Source organism: Xyrauchen texanus, chromosome 27 (assembly GCF_025860055.1).
Source record: "Xyrauchen texanus isolate HMW12.3.18 chromosome 27, RBS_HiC_50CHRs, whole genome shotgun sequence".
Classification (NCBI taxonomy): Eukaryota; Metazoa; Chordata; class Actinopteri; order Cypriniformes; family Catostomidae; genus Xyrauchen; species Xyrauchen texanus.
Genome location: NC_068302.1, coordinates 39,379,687 through 39,400,497, shown reverse-complemented (window position 1 = coordinate 39,400,497; position 20,811 = coordinate 39,379,687). Strand labels below are relative to the sequence as shown.

The window sequence follows — 20,811 nt, the reverse complement described above, 5'->3', positions numbered from 1 at the left end:
GGTATTTTAACATTCACAGGTTGACCCCGTTCACTTCCATTGTAAGTGCCTCACTGTAAACCAGATTTATTTTTATTTTTTAAAGGCTAAATTAATTTTTGTGATAATTAACAATATGCCACAGATTTTTGTCTATTGATCTTAACTTGTGTCCAGAATATTCCTTTAAAGGGAAAAGCGATTCATTCAAAAACTAAATAATATTTGACTTTTTAATTCAAGTTTTCTTTTAGGGTGAGCGTTAGAGTTTGGGTTAAAGTTGCACACAGTAACTTCAGATTTTGTCCTGAGCCAGACGGGTTTATCTCAACAATGCTAAGATCAGAAAAAACAGAATGAGACTATTTTATAATCCACATTTGGCTGGACAATCACGTTTTTGTTTCACTGCTGGCATAGTTACTGCGTTTTGTCTTTGTAGAACAGTATAGTAATTATAAGAAACTTCATTTTAGAAAGAGAGAAATCAAGTTTACAATTACAAAACTATTCAAATGTCTGTTTCAACACATGAGTGTGTGTGTGGCTCTGACCTGCTTTATCAAGGCACTCTAGGTGTCTCCTCCAATGGGTCGAGATTTCTGTGATCAGAGCGTCACCATCAGGAGCCGAATGCTGAAGTTCTGCCAGTCTCTCACTCAGAGAATGTGTGGCCGCTAGCAGTGGAGTCGGATCTGTACACACACACAAAATACATGTGTAATTGTAATAAATCAAAATGCATATCTAACACTTTTCAGTCCTTGTTAACATTATATTAATCCTTGAATTAATCATAAAACCTAATCAACACCTAGAAAAAACATAGAAAGTGATACGGTTTCAAATACAGCTATTTAGGGACTGAGAGTACATATGGCAAGTTTAACTACTTTAAATCTTATTTAACCCCACTATAGATTACTTCTGCGCTTCAAACGAATTATTATGGTTTCTCAATCGCTCTGTCCAACTCTCATTGGACAATGAGATAGTCCCGCCCCAAACTCATGCCACTGGTCGAGTCATAAGTTGTCACGTCGGACCATTCAAATAAACGGAGCAATGTTTTGAAAGTGCACAGAACCACAGTGTTTACACTATTCAGGAAGTCAACCTACAAATGGCTTCACTTCAGCTTCCACCGGTTAACTGTGATTTCTGTTAAAACAGATAAGCTCCTGCATCAGACGTCAAAGTCAAGTCAAAGTCAAAGCTTTGTTATTATCATGTGTACAGAATATAGAGTACCATGTACAGTTCAATTCTTACTTGGGTGCTTCTCGCAAAACTGAGCCAACATGTATGTGCAAAGCAAGCAAGACAAACAGGGAGTGACAGACTGCATATTTACATAAGCTTTCACAATAAAGCAATATGCAAAGAGAATATGTAGTGCAAACGTGAATAGAGCAGGGCTAGCCAACCCCGCTCCTGGAGAATATGAAGTGTTATGTATATGTAAAATGAGTATGCATATATGCACTCATACAGTTGAAGTCAGAAGTTTACATACCCTTAGGTTGAAGTCATTAAAACGAATTTTTTAACCACTCCACAGATTTAACATTAGCAAACTATAGTTTTGGCAAGTCGTTTAGGACATCTACTTTGTGCATGACACTAGTAATATTTTCAACAATTGTTTACAGACCGATTGTTTCACTTTTAATTGACTATATCACAATTCCAGTGGGTCAGAAGTTTACATACACTAAGTTATCTGTGCCTTTAAGCAGCTTGGAAAATTCCAGAAAGTGATGTCAAACCTTTAGGCAATTAGCTTCTGATAGGCTAATTGGAGTCAATTGGAGGTGTACCTGTGGATGTATTTTAAGGCCTATCTTCAAACTTCAAACTTGCTTGACATCATCGGGAAATCAAAAGAAATCAGCCAAGACCTCAGAAAACAAGTTGTGGACCTCCACAAGTCTGGTTCATGCTTGGGAGCAATTTCCAAATGCCTGAATGTACCATGTTTATCTGTACAAACAACAGTAGGCAAGCATAAACACCATGGGACCACTCAACCATCACACCGCTTAGGAAGGAGACGCATTCGGTCTCCTAGAGATGAACGTAGTTTGGTGCAAAATGTGCAAATCTATTCCAGAACATCAGCAAAGTACCTTGTGAAGATGCTGGAGGTAACAGGTAGACGAGTATCTATATCCACAGTAAAACGAGTCCTATATTGACAAAACCTGAAAGGCTGCTCAGCGAGGAAGAAGCCACTGCTCCAAAACTGCCATAATAAAGCCAGACTACAGTTTGCAAGTGCACATGGGGACAAAGATCTTACTTTATAAAGAAATGTCCTCTGGTCTAATTAAACACAAATGTAACTGTTTGGCCATAATGACCATCACTATGTTTGGAGGAAAAAGGGTGAGGTTCGCGAGCTGAAGAACACCATCCCAACTGTGAAGCATACGGGTGGCAGCATCATGTTGTGGGGGTGCTTGCTGCAGAACGGACTGGTGCACTTCACTAAATAGATGGCATCACGAGGAAGGAAAATTATGTGGATATATTGAAGCAACATCTCAAGACATCAGCCATGAAGTTTAAGCTCGGTTGCAAATGGGTCTTCCAAATGGACAGTGACCACAAGCACACCTCCAAAGTTGTGGCAAAATGTCTTAAGGACAACAAAGTCAAGGTATTGGAGTGGCCATCACAAAGCCCTGACCTCAATTTGTGAGCAGAACTGAAAAGCATGTGCGAGCAACGAGGCCTACCAACCTGACTCAGTTACACCAGGTCTGTCTGGAGGAATGGGTCAAAATTCCAGCAACTTATTGTGAGAAGCTTGTGGAAGGATCCCCAAAACATTTGACCCAAGTTAAACAATTTAAAGGCAATGCTACCAAATACTAACAAAGTGTATGTAAACTTCTGACCCAATGGGAATGTGATGAAAGATATAAAAGCTGAAATAAATCCTTCTCTCTACTATTATTCTGACATTTCACATTCTCAAAATAAAGTAGTGATCCAAACTGACCTAAGACAGGGAACTGTCCACACCATCCACCGCGGCAGTCTATGCACAACTCACCATGCGCCCCAATGAGAGCAAACCACATTATGGTGATCACAAAGAGGTTAAGCCATGTGACTCTAAACTCCATAGCAACCGTGCCAATTTGGTTGCTTAGGAGACCTAGCTGGAGTCACTCAGCATGCCCTGGGATTCAAACTCGTGAACTCCAGGGGTGGTAGCCAGCATCTTTACCACTGAGCTACCCGGGCCCCCTGTAGAGCAGTCTTGTCCTTTGACAAGCAGCTGCTGTACCAGGATGTAATCCCTCCGATGAGATTGGATTCAGCACCTGTAGAAATTGGTCATGACTGCCGAGGACATCCGAGTTTTCCATAGACGTCTGAGGAAGTACAGACATTGGTGAGCTTTTTTGATGGCAGTCTTTACATGCTCAGTCCACTTGAGGGTAGAAGTGAGTGTGACCCCAAGGAATATAAAACTGTTCACCGTCTCAACAGCATCATCTCCTATGTAGGTGCTCTGTTCCCTGTTTCCGGAAGTCAATAACCAGCTCCTTTGTTTTTGTTTTCTTTGTTCTGTTGAATCGAGATATTCTCTTCCGTATCAGGCCTTTATCGTAAAAAAACACCAACCTCAGCTGCTTAACTTGCTCCCAAATACTTATCTAGACAAATCCAACAAAGTAGAAAAGGATAAAAAGTCACCCAAAAAAGGAATAGTATATATATATATATATATATATAAAGGTGAGATTCTTTAGCACAACAGAGGAGCTGTTTTGCAATGCATGTGTCTCAGCATGAGGCCCATGGGGCCAACTAGGAGGCTGTTTCTCCGCTAACAAGTCTCCACTGAATCATTTGATCATTTAAATTATTATGCCAGGAATCCTCAGGAGACGCCTCGGCTCTCCACATCACAGGGCTGTTTTTAATCTTCTCGTCTTTGCTTTCTTCCACCGAAAAAGTTCAGCTCGGCGCCTCTCAGAGAGAGCAGTGCTCCCGTTGTGTACCTGGCAAAGGAGGTGACTCCCCCAACCATGGCACAGAGCAAGGGGAAGCTCGTGGGACACGGGGAGGGGTGATACACACGAGCACACGCACTGAAGTCTTTCAATACTCCAAAAGAAGAGGAAAATAGCTTCCTTTCCAACTCCGACCCCTGACGGCTTTCATCTGGCGCTCTCTGGGCGCAACGGGGGTCCCGTATCATTCTCTGAAATCTCACTTCTCACCGACGCTAAACTCTAATTCTCTGCCTCTTTACACAGGCTAACAACCACAAACATCCCAGGAAATGCTTGGACGTGAAATGTTTCCAGTTTGATTTAAATTTTAGGTGGCCGAGAATGTGAGAGCAGACAGATAGCAGCATTTTAATAAATCAAGTTGTTTAAAACAGTCTGAGAGTCTTTCAAGCACTAGTATGAATTCATAGCACGCATGCACGTGTTGCTATGTTACAAAAGCACAGTGGATATTGCATCAGTCACTTGGGACATCACTTTTAAGAGTAGTATAATGCAAAGACGACAGCTTAAATCAGTGCACTTCAGCACATAAACTCCTTTATCGCTGCCTTTTAAGTTGTAATGATCAAACCCTACAGGCTTTATTCTCAAACGCAACCAGCGATTCTTCTCCTTCAGACGCTAAGAGTCAAACTCTGCAAACTAGATGCACGTTTGTGAGACATCATAAATCACATTAGGGAAGTCATGAAATGGATGCTCATCGCTGTCGGGAGCGCAGGGATATTAAAGTGTGTATTTGTGCGTCTGAATCATCTGTCTGGATGCATTTGAGTAAAACTAAAATGGAGAATTGATTAAACCGCAGACATATTGCATACAGCTTTTGGTTAACAGTGAGATACCAAAACAAGCCTTTGTAATACCTTGGATTTTTGGACCCAGTTTTTTTCTTTTTGGACACTGAATCCTGGTAATAACTTTTAGGCATGGTATCATGGTAATACCATGTTTTAGACATTGTACCATGGTAATACCATGATTTTTGCACATCACACCACAGTAATACAATGCTTTTCTTTGTAAAAGTACCATGGTAATACCATGTTTTAGACATGGTATCATGGTAATATTTTGTTATAATATTTTGCACATGGTACAATGGCAATACAATGATTTCTTTGGACATGTGCTATGGTAATACCATGTTTTTCATTTTTAAAAATCTTGATATACCATGTAAATACAGTGTTATATGAATAGGGTAATCATTCAGTACCATAGTATTACCATCTGATACCATCACTGTACCATGGTAATAACTTTTAGGCATGGTATCTTGGTAATACCGTGTTTTTTTTGTTTGTTTTTTCAATACATGGTAAAATCGTAATACAACGTTTTAGATATTTTTTTGGACATCAAACCCTGTTAATACCTTTTAGACATTGCACCATGGTAATACCATGATTTTTGCACATCCGTCTTTCGGATGAGACGTTAAACCGAGGTGCTGACTCTCTGTGGTCATTAAAAATCCCAGGACACTTCTTGTAAATAGTAGGGGTGTAACCAGTGTGTCCTGGCCAAATTCCCCCCATTGGCCCCTATCTATCATGGCCTCCTAATAATCTCCATCCCTGAATTGGCTACATCACTCTACTCTCTCCTCTCCACCAATAGCTGGTGTGGGGTGGGCGTTCTGGCACACTATGGCTGCCGTTGCATCATTTCTTTGGAAAAGTACTATGGTAATACCATGTTTTAGACATTCTTTTGGACATTCAACCCTGTTAATACCATTTAGACATGGATACCATGGTAATACCATGTTTTACATTTACATTTATGCATTTGGCAGACGCTTTTATCCAAAGCGACATACAGTGCAATTATTACAGGGACAATCCCCCCCCGGAGCAACCTGGAGTTAAGTGCCTTGCTCAAGGACACAATGGGGGTGGCTGTGGGGTTAGAACCCGTGACCTTCTGATTAACAGCCCTGTGCTTTAGCCACTACGCCACCACCACACCAGTAGTTTTAGATACTGTATCATGGTAATAATGCTTTTTTAGACATGGTACTATGGTAATATGTTTTTTGTACATGGTACACTGGTAATGCAATGCTTTTCTTTGGACATGTAGTATGGTAATACCTTACAGTAATATGCAAATACCATATTATATGAATAGGGTAATCATCTGATACCCTCACTGTACCATGGTAATGCCAATGTTCATTTTTGTAAGCCACATATTTCTGAACTCTGCCTTTCTTTCTAATCTGACTGCACATTTAGGCTATACAAGTACTCCATGGCAACAGATTCTCCCGAAGGCCACACACACACACACACACACACACACACACACACACACACACACACAGTTTTTACTGACAAACTTGCTTTGGCTGTAAAGTTTGTGTTGATTATGGGGGCTATTAGATGGTGTTAAACTTATTATATCAAACCAAATCATTCCCTGATTAAATTAAGCACAAATAGCAGGTAAAGGAGAAAGTTTCTCGTCCAGGCCAGTGGTTCTATGTTGAGTCTGAACATCACAGACCAGTAAATATCTTGACTGAATCTGGCCTTTCTGAAGTAAGAATCACCCCGGCACCAATTGAACTGAACCGGGCCTCACACAAGACACCAAAGTATGCTGTGATTTTTATCACACTTCACTTCAGGTGCATGTGTGTGATTATTCATATCAGACGGCCCCTCCCTCCATCCTCGGGGCGCCAGCTAAGGAGTTTCACCATAACAGTCAAATAAATGTGTAAATTGGAGGGAGTTGGTCATCTGATTAATCTGAAGGATTCATGAGATTCGTCCGAACCATTTCGAGCTCCAAGAATAACTAAAAAATCCTAAAAAATGGTACCAATATGCTAAAAGACTAAATAAATGAATCAGTAAATAAAGTGCATAGGATGGAAAGATGCAAGTGGATGAATTGGATGTAGCAATGGTAGCAAAGTATGACAATTATCCTATACACAGGTTATGCAATCTAAAGAACATTTGGTTATCATTAACTGATAGTATACACTAATGCCAAGGTCTTTGGAAAGAGGTTTATTAGTGATATTTACGTTCTCCTTGATCGATCGACGAGTTCGGTGATGGCGATGTCTTCCACTGGGGCTCAGGACCACATTACACCAAATCGTGTGCATTGGACACGAAGGAGCTGAGGAATACGGATCTCTTGGAGGCACCAAGAGGGTTCTTGCAATCTGGAACATGCAGATATACAGCCCTTATGTCTCACACAGATGCATGAAACTTCAAGAGAAGGTTTGCTCTCTTGTCGCTGTAGTTATCTCCCTGTTTTAGGGATTGCCGTTGTAATAGTCTCTTGTAGTGAGACTTGGTCAATCTTCTTCTGTCTCTCGGATGGACACCAAGAACGCTGAGTGATCTGTTAGCCTCTCTCTCTCTCTCTCTGTGAAGTGGAGACTTAGCATGGTGGATGGTTTGTATTCTGTTACATCTTCAACAACTCAGGCCAGAGATCCAGTACGTTGATTATTATTCTGTTATTGTCTCTCTCTCTCTCTCTCTCTCTCTCTCTCTCTCGTAGAGTGAGACCAGAATGGAGAAGTGTTATAGAGGTCCTATACTGGACGGGTACTAAGAACAAAGGTGTGGTCATCCAGAGGATAGTTTTATACCTTCCTGATGAGGAGGAGGAGATTTGGCGATTCCTGTTTCAGGGTTATGATTGGCTGCACAAAACATGATATTGAAAGATTGAATATTATGCATGTATTAATTTATACCTTATTCTACCACATGGGACGTAAACGCTGCCTCTGGAAGTTTCATGACCATCTTAGCTAGGATGGGGGTTTTAGATTTTGGTGCTGGAAAATCAGTCATGAACCAATGAGAAGACTCTTTCCATGTGTAGGTCCTTATTTCCTTGTGAGGGGTGTCTGGCAGTTGTCCGAGCAGCTTATCTGATGGCTGTGCTTGGCATTTGTTTCTTGGTCCTGCCATGATCCAATCAAAATGGAGCCATTCTTCTTTACCTTGACTGTTTAACCTTGACTCCTGGAATCATCTGGTCCGATTGTTCACCACATTTCACAGTCCATGTATATACTCTGCAGTTTTTCAATATGTCCCCTAACTGTATTACACATGATTGGATGTATGCCTTCAGGTCATGTTAACTATCCATCCATCCATCCATCCATCCATCTTCAACCGCTTATCCGAAGTCGGGTCGCGGGGGCAGCTGCTCCAGCAGGGGGCCCCAAACTTCCCTATCCCGAGCCACATTAACCAGCTCTGACTGGAGGACCCCGAGGCGTTCCCAGGCCAGTGTGGAGATGTAATCTCTCCACCTAGTCCTGGGTCTTCCCCGAGGCCTCCTCCCAGCTGGACGTGCCTGAAACACCTCCCTAGGAGGCGGCCAGGGGGCATCCTTACCAGATGCCCAAACCACCTCAACTGACTCCTTTCGACGCAAAGGAGCAGCGGCTCTACTCCAAGCTCCTCACGGATGACTGAGCTCCTCACCCTATCTCTACGGGAGAAGCCCGCCACCCTTCTGAGGAAGCCCATTTCGGCCGCTTGTACTCGTGACCTAGTTCTTTCGGTCATGACCCAGCCTTCATGACCATAGGTGAGGGTAGGAACAAAAATTGACAGGTAGATCGAGAGCTTTGCCTTCCGGCTCAGCTCTCTTTTCGTGACAACGGTGCGATAGAGCGAGTGCAATTTTTATGCATTATGCATACTTTTTACATTATGCTATTTATATATGCATGAAATGACAAATGTGTCCCACAACACAATGTGCAGGAAATTAATCTGAAGTGATAATAAACCACAATTTTTAACATTTCATTGTTTAACCAAGCTTCCAAAACTTTACACTAAATTCCGTTAAAAAAAGTCTCATTCCGAATTGAAAACCGGAAGCCATTCTCTGACCTACACATGCATTGTCGTGAGGTCATGTGACAACGAAGTACCATACTTCATGAGATGCTTATAATTGTATATGGCATATCCAATGAATTAGCAAAGAGCAGATGCGATGTTTGTGTCGCATTGGTGCAATGGACTGTCTAGACCTCTTTAACAGCTGAAATTGCTTTGATTTTATATGAACTATTTTCTGAACTCGTGTTCCACTGAATAACTGCTATTTGTCTTTTCTGCTTTCAAATCTAATTAAGACACATCCCATGAAGTTTTATCTCCCCTGTATCTAATACAATTATGCCCAAAACTCCCCATGCATGATGCAACATCTCCCAACTTTCCTCTCATTCATTGACCCGACTCTATCCCCCCAAAAGCACAATCGATTGCTCTCTTCTCAACTAAAGAGGGCAAAATAGAGGATATTTAACCCCTTATACTCTGGTGCATTTTTGGGCTGCCGCTCGCAATTTTTCACACTTATATTTAAAAGCTCACCATTCACACATACTGTTTACTAACTGCTTTTCAGAGACCCACCCGCCAAATAAATAAAGACCAAAATTATTCATAATCTCATTTTATGATTAACAGTTTTTTTAATCAAACTTTGTAAACATGTAATTCTGGTTCTGTTCACTCCAAGTCACTTTGAAAAGCCTCATTTCATTCCACTAGATGGCAGAAAGCACTAGAAGAAAGACGTTTTCCTCTATCACGTTCCATCACAATAAACAGATCTGAAATGTAGGTGGCGCTATAATGCATTTTAGCCCTCACAGATGTGCTCGTCCATAGACATTCAGTCTATTTTTCAGTTCAAGCACCACCCTTGTTATTTCATTGAATATCTCGGCCTCTGAGTGGACTAGAAGTTTAATCTAGGTGTCATTAGAAGGCACAGATCCTCCCCTTTGACATATATAAAATATATGTATCATCAATAGTTGAAACATATTTTTCGGAAGATTTGTTTACGCTGGGTGGCATATTTTGTTCTGGAAATCTAAGATATAACACTTAGTTACACTTTTTAAAGCTACTAAAGTTATCCAGCGTAGTGCAGTGAGTTATTTTCTCTTTTTTTTTTTTTTGTCACTTTTGTTTGATTAATGGTTTCTTTTTACACTTTAAGTCCAGTATTTTGATACAAATCGACTTGTAACTTTAATACCTCAACAAGATAAGCCTTTTCACAACATTTCAAAGTGTATTTTACCATTTAAGCATGCATGTATTCACACAGGTGTCCTAGCAGAGCAACCACATTGGCTATTAAAAGGCTAGTTCACCGAAAAATGAAAATGTTCACATTATTTACTCACCCTCAAGCCATCCCAGATGTGTATAACTTTCTTTCTTCTGCAGAACACAAACAAAGGTGTTTAGAAAAATATCTCAGCTCTGTAGGTCCATACAATGCAAGTGAATGGTGGCCAGAACTTCAAAGCTCCAAAAATCACATAAAGGTAGCCTAGAAGTAATCCATATGACTCCAGTGGTTTAATATACGTAATCTAGGTGAGAAACAGATCAATATTTAATTCCTTTTTACTATAAATCTCCACTTTCACTTTCACTTGAATGTGAAAGAATGTGAAAGTGGAGATTTATAGCAAAAATGGACTGAAATATTGATCTGTTTCTCACCAACACCTATCACAATCACTTCTGAATGCATGGATTTAACCACTGGAGTCATATGGATTTCTTTTATGCTGCCTTAATGTGATTTTTGGAGCTTGAAAGTTCTGATCACCGTTCACTTGCATTGTATGGACCTACAGAGCTGAGATATTCTTCAAAAAACTTTGTTTGTGTTCTGCAGATTGTAACTCTTTTGGGGTCACTGTAAACACTAAGCTCTTAAGTAACATTTTGTTCTATGTGTCATAACCTCAAACTTTGACTTTTGACATAATATTCCACAGCTCAACAAGACTGTTTAGCTTCTCTTACTCCATCGTCAGCTTCCCCCTTGTATGTATCCTTCATCTTTTATTGAGATGACTCGTCTCCAGCGAAGCTTCATGCAGCTGCACCTCAGCGCCGCTTTCAAGCACACTTCACATCTGATTCTTATTGATGTTTGTCCGACTGTGTCCTTCACAACGCTACTAAAAGAGAAATCGCTTTGAGAGGGAAGTTTGTCTTTCAGCGCACGCATCCGTGGGAAGAGACGCAACTCTGTCTACCTCGTTCTCTGTGTTGCCTTCATCAAGGCCTTTACGAAAACAGTTATTATAAGTACTGAGCGTCGGGGGCACAGGCAGAGATATGTTGAAAGATGAATTGATAAAATGAACAGAATTTCAGTTTGAATTATATATTTCAAGGAACATTTACTGTAAGATAAGGTCACTTTTTTTTCGTGCTTTTGCAAAATGTTTTCCTGACTGTGCTGTGGTGGTATGAAATAGTATTTAGATATATTAATAAATGATAACAATATTCATATACCATGGTATAGACATGATACAGGTTATTTCAAAGAAATGCATAAAAAGCCTAAAATGTAAAAATGATATTTGCATAAGTAGTTTTTACCCCTTTAGTCTCTCATAACTGTGTGTGAAGTTTTATAAAAATGTCAGATATTTTGACCATTTTATGAACAAACACATCTGATATGTCAAATGGAGTAATTCTAAAAAAAAAAACTAATAATAAATTAAGGAAAATATTTAAATGCATTTTTTTTTTTTTTACATGAAACCAACATGTATAACACATTCTTAAATCAAATAGTTAATCAAATAAGTATTTTATAAATATAATTGATGTCTTTATAAATGTCAGGTGGTGCAACCATAGACTGTAAAAAAAGATGGCCGACGCCACTTCGCTCTTTTCCATTGGTGAGAACTGAAGCCGCCAGTGTCCCGATATGGCGCTGACATCTTGGGACTTGAGTCTGCGCAGTTGCGATTTCGGGACCAGACCTGCGCAGTAGTGAGCAGGAAGTAAAGCCGCGAAATCAAGGCCCCCCTCACTCACTGAATCAATCGCAAGCACACGCCCCTGCACTTTTGACTTTTGATTAATGACGGTGTGAAATAATTAATTATATAAATTTAGATATTCAATTTAAAGCTCCAATCTCCTCAGTCCTCCGAAGATCCCGAAAAAAAGTCAGTTGGTGCTTCAGTGACTACTTCGCTCAGAGAACCTGTCAATCACAGCTGTCAATCATGATGTCACAGCAGCGTTTTTATAGCATCAAATAACTAAAAACAAACTTATTTTGAAAACAAACACTTGAAATGACATCAACGTGATAGAAACGACAGTAAATGACAGAAACTATCTTTGGGAAAAAGATATGTGAAGTGTAATTGAATTGTTTAGTTGGTCTCACGTCCCGTTGAATAACATGGGGAGGCGGGGTTTATGACCTATACTAGGACCAGTCACCGGGGGGCGATCAAGACGTTTTGGCTTCACTTTTGAGGGCTCGTGCGGCACACTTGGATGCAACCATCACGTCAAGGTATTTTTTTTCCTTGCACCTTGAATACATCAGTGTTCGCAGCTTAATCAATCACTTTTTTAATATTCTCAAAGATATTTTTCAAGGTAAAACATTTGCATTTTTTTTATATAAATATGACATTTCTACAAACTACATTTTTAAAAGGTTTCTAACATATATATATAGCCTGCACAAAATATACAACAATATTATAATATGCATATAGAGTGCATATAGGGAGCGTTCAATGCTGCACAGCTGTATTGATGTCCAAAAATGACATTTCCATAGAGTCATAGTGTGATACGGCTTTTGGTCACTTTTTTTGTGTGTAATTAAAAGATGTCTTTTTCCATGTATCATTGATTTGTGAGATATCGCTACAGTTTATCCACAGCGGTTGAGAACTGCTCACAAGAGATGTTTTTGAACTCTGAACATCCACTTGATACAGTGAAAGTAGCTGTGGTAGTTTTTGAGTGTGTATTTGAGTGGTACGTCTGAAAAAAAGACCCTTGAAGCGCAGCCTTGTAAATTAATTTGTTCGTGTTGTACGATGGGTGCACAGCTGGTCTCATTAGCATGCACACAACAAATAATTATAGCGAAGCTTTTTTTGCAGTCGGCGCTAGGCTAATGGGCTTGCTGGGTTAATTATGTCAGAGCGTAATTACAGAGGGCCCAGAGAGACGCGTGCCGCTCCCCGCTGAGCCCGTGCTGGCTAATGACGGTGTAGCGCTGACAGGGGCAGGACAGACCGCCCTGACACACCTGCTCCTGTTGGCACGCCGCACCACCCTGAGCGTTCAGTGGCGGTAGCTCAGACACAGCGCAACTTAAAAGAATACTTTGCCACAAATGAAAATTCTGACATTATTTACTCACCCTCATGTTGTTACAAACCTGTATGACATTCTTTTTTCTGTGGAACACAATAGAAGATGTGAGGCGGAATGTTAGTCTCAGTCACCATCCGCTTTTATTGCATCTTTTACAGTACATACATTTTAGTATGCTAGTATTCCAATAAGAAAGATTTAAATAGATAAAGGCTATCAAGTATTAGTTAAAAAGTTGAGAACTCACTCACTCAATGATCAAGTCGCAGTGGTTAACAGATCTCTGAACAATTAGAGCTTCAGTGAATAACGACTTAAATTTCCATCCGTTTGTCACTTAAAACTATCGTATGACTTTGGAAGTCTTGGAATATTGCGCATTAGTCATACGGACCACTTTTATGATGCTTTTGCATCCAATTTTGAAGCTTGTAAGCCTCAGTCCCTATTCATTGTAATTGTGTGGAAAAGAGCGACCAGTACATTCTTCAAAATTTCTCCTTTTGTATTCCACGGACGACAGTTAGTTATAAAGGTTTGGAACAACGTGAGGGCGAATAAATTATGACAGATTTGTTTTTTGTTTATTTTGTGAACTATTCCTAACTCTACAGACCCAAAAAGTCCAAAGGGGGGAACGTTTTTGCAAGAAAGGTTTACGTTTAAAGTGTTTAAGTCGCTGTATACCAAAGTCGGGCATATGAGGTACATTTGAAACCTTAGAATCTGAACTTTTCATAGATATCATCACTTCTGCATTTATGTTGCAAACAATAACAAAATAAGGCCACAATACATTTGCGTCGCAAATTAGCACCCCCTAGAGGTAATGGGGTAGAAATATTTATATGAAAATAAAAGTCCTTCACATAGCACATACATGGACAACTCATATACCAAATGAAAGCTCTCATTCTCAGGAATGTGACTGTACAGATTGTTTTGTTGCCCTACAACCACAGTTCGAAAGATTTTCAAAAGAATCACAAAGTGAAACATTATTTCTGTAAGTCATCAAATACAAACGATAACTGCTGCTGTAAGCCCCAAATAGCTAAAAACTTTATATCTGCTTATAAAAATAGCCATTTTTTAATAGCCACAGACAGGTAAATCTGATATAAAGCCTGTCAATCATTTTGCGTGTTCTCATAGTATTGTAGCTGCAACGAATTATTGAGGCATAATGCCATTTTTATGCCATGTTGTTCATAACAGTTGCCAGTTGAGGGCGCTATTCTGCTGTTGTTGTTTTTGACAACCGTTTCTGCTCGTGTTGGTCTTAATAAACCTCATTTGGTATCTTTGGAGTGTGGGACTTTTGGAAAAGGGGGCGTGGCTAATCCAACAGCTCAGTTTGACAACTTCGCTTATAGCACCTTTAACTTTGAATTGAAAGTCAGTAACTGTAATCTGATTACAAGAATTTAAAATGCAATGCATTTCACTACTTGTTTGAATACAAAATGTATATGGATTAAAGTAACTAATGACTGTGTCATCGGATTACAACCAACACTGGTTGGGCCTGGGTAGCTAAGTGGTAAAAGATCCTGGCTACCACGCTTGGAGTTCGCTAGCATGCTAGTTCGAATCCAGGGCATGCTTAGTGACTCTATCCAGGTCTCCTAAGCAACCAAATTGGCCCGGGTGCTAGGGAGGGTAGAGTCACATGGGGTATCCTCCTCATGGTCGCTATAATGTGGTTTGTTCTCATCTCGGTGGGGCACGTGGTGAGTTGAGCACGGATGCCGCGGTGGATGGCGTGGGCCTCCACGTCTGCTACGTCTCCATGGCAACGCGCTCAACAAGATAACAAGCTCAATAAGATGCACGGGTTGACGGTCTCAGACGTGGAGGCAGCTGTGATTCGACCTCCGCCACCCAGATTGAGCAAGCATCAATATCACCGTGTCTGCACTGTTTACGCAACGGACATGAATGATACGGTACCTCAAATCACGCGGCTGGTTGAGGAGAGGTGTGCTATCACTTTTCGAATTGATCAAACTTACGTTTTTCAGCTGGCAGACGATAAAACGCACACAAAAAAATCAAACAGGCTCACACTCTCTAAGGTGCTCTGAAAATCATGAACCTTATATTCACACACACTCTTTATTCTCCCTGTGGGCTTCATCTCTACTGGGACTCATTGAGTGGGCAGCACTTTTATGAACATAATGCATTATTAAACACCTCAACATCTCTTGGGCCTTCTGTATATTACTGCTCTTACAAATCATCAGTACATAATCTCCACTAGCCCACAGAGATCTATCGCTCTCTCTCACACACACACACCCTGAAACATGACGAAATACACCATGGAAAAGTCACATCTTCGACAATAAGACACCCACAGTCTAAACTACTAATGAAACATGTGACATTGAACATGCATTTTCCCAAAGGACCTCAAAACCATAAACAACAACGAGAATATGGAAGATGCTTTCATGCAGATGAAAAGGTATGTTGTTTTTATGGGTGCAAAACTACGATATGCTGGAAGGTGAGTGAAAAATAATAAACTAGTTGTTACTCTTCAAGCAAACAGTGACAAAGTAGCTTCCAGATCTATGAGGGAATTGCACAAGGGAAAACTACATTGTAAAGCTAAAAAACGTTTCTACACATATCTCTAAATCACTTTCTTTTTGGCGGTTTAAGGAATCGTTCGTCCAAAAATGGCCATTTTTGTTCAATGCTCACCCTCATGTCATTCCATGACTTTCTTGCAAAAGTAGATGTTTCGCAGAATGTCCAAGCTGCTCTTATTTCAAATAATGCAAGCATACTGTGACCAAAGGGCTTCTGAAGCCATACGAAAGCTTTTTGTGAGGTACGGACTAAAATTGAAGTAGTTATTCACTGAAAATCTCGCCCTTCGCCGTAGCGCTTGCATCTCTTTTCTCGTTTGGGTACATGAGGGATGTCCCAATATTTTTGAGATTGAGTAAAAGTACTGATACCGTTTTTAAATTATATTTATTATTAAACATCAACAGTTTATTTAAATTTTTTTATCAAAACGGTGAACTAGTGATCGCTCGTTGTCATCTGCTACGATCAGAGCACATAGTGTACATTTAAATATGGCATGTAAAAATTATGATGACAAACTGCATTGGTTCTTGTGTGTCTCATAACAAAGAATCATGGCTGGACTGGTAATCTAGCATACCGGGCATTTTCCCAGTGGGCCGACGCACTTTGGGGCAGATCAGGGGTGGACTGGCCATCGGGTCGAACCGAGCGGGTCGGTGATTCGGACGTGAAACGGGCCGAGATAAGCTAAAATGAGCCACCGTGTTATGCAGAATGGACCACAAAACGGTGATATGCAGAAAAGGATAGCGAACACCCCCTCTACCCCCACTCAACTAGTTTTGCGCCAGTTGCCATGTAAAGTCCCAGGCCGATTTCTCGTCCCAGTCCAGCCCTGCAAAGAATATTATAGTTTCACATTTTTAATTCAAATTCACTGTTTCCACTCTTGATAGTTTTTTTTTAAGTTGTTTTGATGTTAGTTTTTAATTTTGGTACTTGGTTTTCTATTCTAAGAGCGCAAGCATTAAGCACAACGCGTCAGTAACAAGTTAATGGAGTGTCGGTATTTTCGTGCAAGCGTGCGCTAAGACTAGGCGCAAGTGGGTTTGGCGAAGTCACGTGTGCAAGGCGCTAATCGGGTCAAGGGAGGTTCTTGTCCGGCACCGTCTGCGTCCCATTATATAGATCATTCCCTGTCAACCAACAGCGATATAAACAAAGACAGTACATTCATAAGAATTTGGTAATGTAAATGGGGGACTTCATTTAATGTACTACAATATTTTGGACATAGTTTGGACTTTATTAGCACCCGCTGGTGGAGTCCAAAACTTACTTTGCACTGAGATAAGAGGTGGTATTGAAACGTCTTAGCGCAACAACCAAATTCTTAGGAAAATAGCAAATTACGCTTTGAGCCACTTCATTTACATCTGATAAACCCAGGGGTGGACTGGTAATCAGGCATACCGGGCATTTTCCTGGTGGGCCAAAGCACTTTGGGGCTGATCAGGGGTGGACTGGCCATCGGGAGAACTGAGCAGGCCGGAGGGTCGGTCGCGAAATGTGCCGAATGGGCCGCGCTAAGCTAAAATTTGCCGCCTCTTTATGCAGAACGGACCACAAAACAGCGCCGCGTTATGCAGATAAGGACAGCAAACCCCCCCAGTTTTGTGCCAGTATCCATGTAAAAGTTTGGCCCGATTTCTCTTCCCAGTCCAGCCCTGGATACACCCACAGTTGGGCAAACACTCCCACCCACGCCCATTTGAGCTTTGCTCTGGCACTCTAATTGGATAAGACCCTGTGCTTTGCTGCCTCACGAAAATAGAGCCCTATAAATTATATTATTAGCACCTAACCTTAACCAAGCATGCTGCTTTCCTCATAAATAGGACGGCTCAAGCACCATCAATAATGCTGTGACCATCTAGTGGCATTTTCATGCTTAATTTAACTTCAATTAAGTTAATGATAATAACGCTGCTTGTAACCCGTGTGCCAAGTCTGAATATGCAAGAGCGCAAATAGCATTTTGTCTATTTAAATGGAGGGTGAGATTTTCTCGCTCACACAAAGCTATCGTATGACTTCATAAGACTTGGAATATCAGAGTTGCATGGAATTAACTTTATGTTGCTTTTTTGTCGTTTTTGGTCTTTGATAGCCATAGTTTTCCCATCCACTTTCATTATATGGAAAAGAGGAGCTTGAACATATGGCCAAACATCTCCTTTCGTATAATGGATAAAAAAGCATTTCACAGAACCAGTGTTGGGGAGTTACTAACTATGGTAAATGGTCTGCACTTATATAGCGCCTTTTTAATCTTAACAGTATTCAAAGCGCTTTACACTGCGACTCATTCACCCATTCACACACCAATGACGGTAGAGCTGCCATGCAAGGCGCTAGCCTGTCATTGGGAGCAACTTGGGGTTCAGTGTCTTGCCCAAGGACACTTCAGCAAGTGGAGTCATGTGGGCCGGGATTCAAACCACCAACCCTGCAATTAGTGACTGACCCGCTCTACCACCTGAACCACAGCCGCCCTATAAGTAGCGAGACTACTACGTGAATGATTAAGTGTATATTTATATAGTTTATATGCTCATTTTAATGTTAACGTAAGAGCATCGAGTCAAATTAAATAATCATGTAATTGTTATATATTTCAAATATATTCTTCTTTAAGTAGCATCAATGTAGGTAGCTACTTTTTGTTAGTAGCTTGTAGCGTGGATATGTACGTGCCCCTTTTAAAAAGAGTAGCTTTTACCATGCACAAACACAAAGAAAGTCATACAGGTTTGTAACCACATGCTGGTGAGTAAATGATGATAGAACTTTCTTTTTGGATGAACTGTCCCCTCTGTCAGGTTGTAGCAGTACCAGCGGTCACCACTAGCCCGCACTGTAACACAAGTGTTCTTAAGAGCACATTTACACTGTCACTTTCATGACAAAAGCACCTTTCAAAAGCTCTGGCTAAAGTTACATCCTTTAAACTGAGCTCTACATCTCATCTCGGCCTACACTTACCCATTTCCTGAGGATCCAAAGCTCTTGACTGACATGAAAAGAGTAAGACACAGTCTCGGGGGTCTTGACGGAGGGAGAGCTGGTGAACAAGAGGAGAAGAGTGGGGCACAGGGGGATTACGGGTACAGAAAAAACCAGCAGAGGTAGATCGAGCCCCCGTAGCGCCTGTCTTATGACTACGCCCCTGGCAAGAGTCCTTTCTAGGTGAGACAGCTACAGAAAGACCTTGTGTGACGGGCTGTCTCTGTATCTCGCATTACAGGAAAAGCGCTCCTCTAGAGGGTCTAACTTTATCTTCTCCCTGTTTTTCTCCAGTAAGTGGATGCAGGAATGGAAAGCATCCATATGACCGCAGGGCATGAATATGACGGTACTAAAAAACACATAACCGTGAGGTGTTATTTACAGGAAAGGCTCGGATAGATTTTTTTGCAGTGACTGCAGGGCAGGTAGAAACGTGAAGCGATAAGCACTGAGAACGTGAAGCAGATGGTCTGTTAACAACATCAGGTGTGCCGGGACCTCCCAGAAGAGCTACCTGCGAAGCGTTCAGCGGCGAACAGTTTTAGAAAGCAGGCAACTGTTTTTCCCTTAAGAGCCGTGCGGTGCAAAACGCTGAACTGCGAGATCACAGAAAGTAGCCTTTCGTGGAAACACAAACACACACACACACAAAGGATAACTTGTGATTGTTGAACAGTATATTTCAGCTGTCTGTGTGTGTCCTTTTAAAGCTTAAAGAAACAGCCAAAAATGAAAAGTCAACTATGCAAGTGAAACTGATATATGTCCAGTTATACAGGCTCTTACCCTTCTATGAGGAGGAGGAGGGGGGCGTGGCTGAATCAGGTGATCAGCGGGAGAGCGAGATAAAGGGGAGCTGGAGATGCCAGTTTGAGAGAGAGAGACGCACGAGGCCGTGCTGCATGTGTGTCTGTGTTTGTCTTGTGTTTTATATTGTTTAAGTTAATTTATATCATTAAACCTTTATGTTGACTGTTCAGACAGTTCCCGCCTCCGGGATCACCGGGAGAGGAGCGAGCTGTCGTCCGCCAGAAGGCAGAGGAGCGGTTGAGGACCGGGCGACAGGATGTCCGGGAACTGGCGAGCAAGTTTTCCTCTCTCTCTCCTCTCACTCTGTGTGTCTCTCATTCGCCCTTTCCCTCTCCCCACACCTCCCCTCCTCTCTCCCCCAGGTTCCCAGGAGGCGGAGTGCACCGCCAGGAACAGCAGGAAGTAGCACCCTCCCATTGGTCAGGGGAGGAGTGTGACAAGGTGGAGGGCGTGGCCTGGCAGTGAGAACAAGGACACTTACAATGGAAGTGAATGGGCCAGTCCAAAACATTAAAATACTCACTGTTTCACAAGTATAACCCAGGGCTGGACTGGTAATCTGGCATACCGGACATTTTCCCGGTGGGCCGCCGCACTTTGGGGCCGATCAGGGGAGTACTGGCCATCGGGAGAAACGAGGGGTCCGTTGGGTCTACCGAGAAATGGGTCGAATGAACTGTGATAAAATGTGCCACCACGTTACGCAGAACCACAAAACGGCGCCACGATATGCAGAAAAGGACAGCAAACACCCCCCCTCAACAACTCTTGGACCAGTTGCTACGTAAAAACCCCGGCCGATTTCTCTTCCCAGTCCAGCCCCGACTATGCATGACGGGTGCATCGTTTCATGTGCTTCCCTTCTTACCTGACACGCCCATCGCTTTGGAATAGTGTAAATCTGGACTCATCAGACCACATGACCTATTTCCATTGAGAGTTAAAAGAAATGTTGTCAGCAGAAACATATTAATCACTGCAATAATGATCCAATCATAGACTCATAAGAATCTGCTTATATACAGTAAGTGCAAACGTTTTTTTGGCCAGGCAGTGTATAATAAGCCCAATTTGTATAGAAACAGGCCCGTTTGCACTGAAAAGAATGACAATGACATTTACAGTTCCGCATGGTTAAACTGGTTTGCGGATGGTTAGTGAAG

General features: G+C 41.4%; 1 protein-coding gene across 1 annotated transcript in view; it reads right to left on the bottom strand.

The window, feature by feature from the left end:
* The window catches only part of cux2b (cut-like homeobox 2b), a 195,954-nt gene that overhangs the window by 30,919 nt on the left and 144,224 nt on the right, over positions 1-20,811 (bottom strand). Inside the window, exon 5 of the mRNA XM_052094874.1 lies at positions 534-674. Within this exon, the coding sequence (XP_051950834.1) occupies positions 534-674 (141 nt within the window). The remainder of the gene's footprint in view (positions 1-533; positions 675-20,811) is intronic.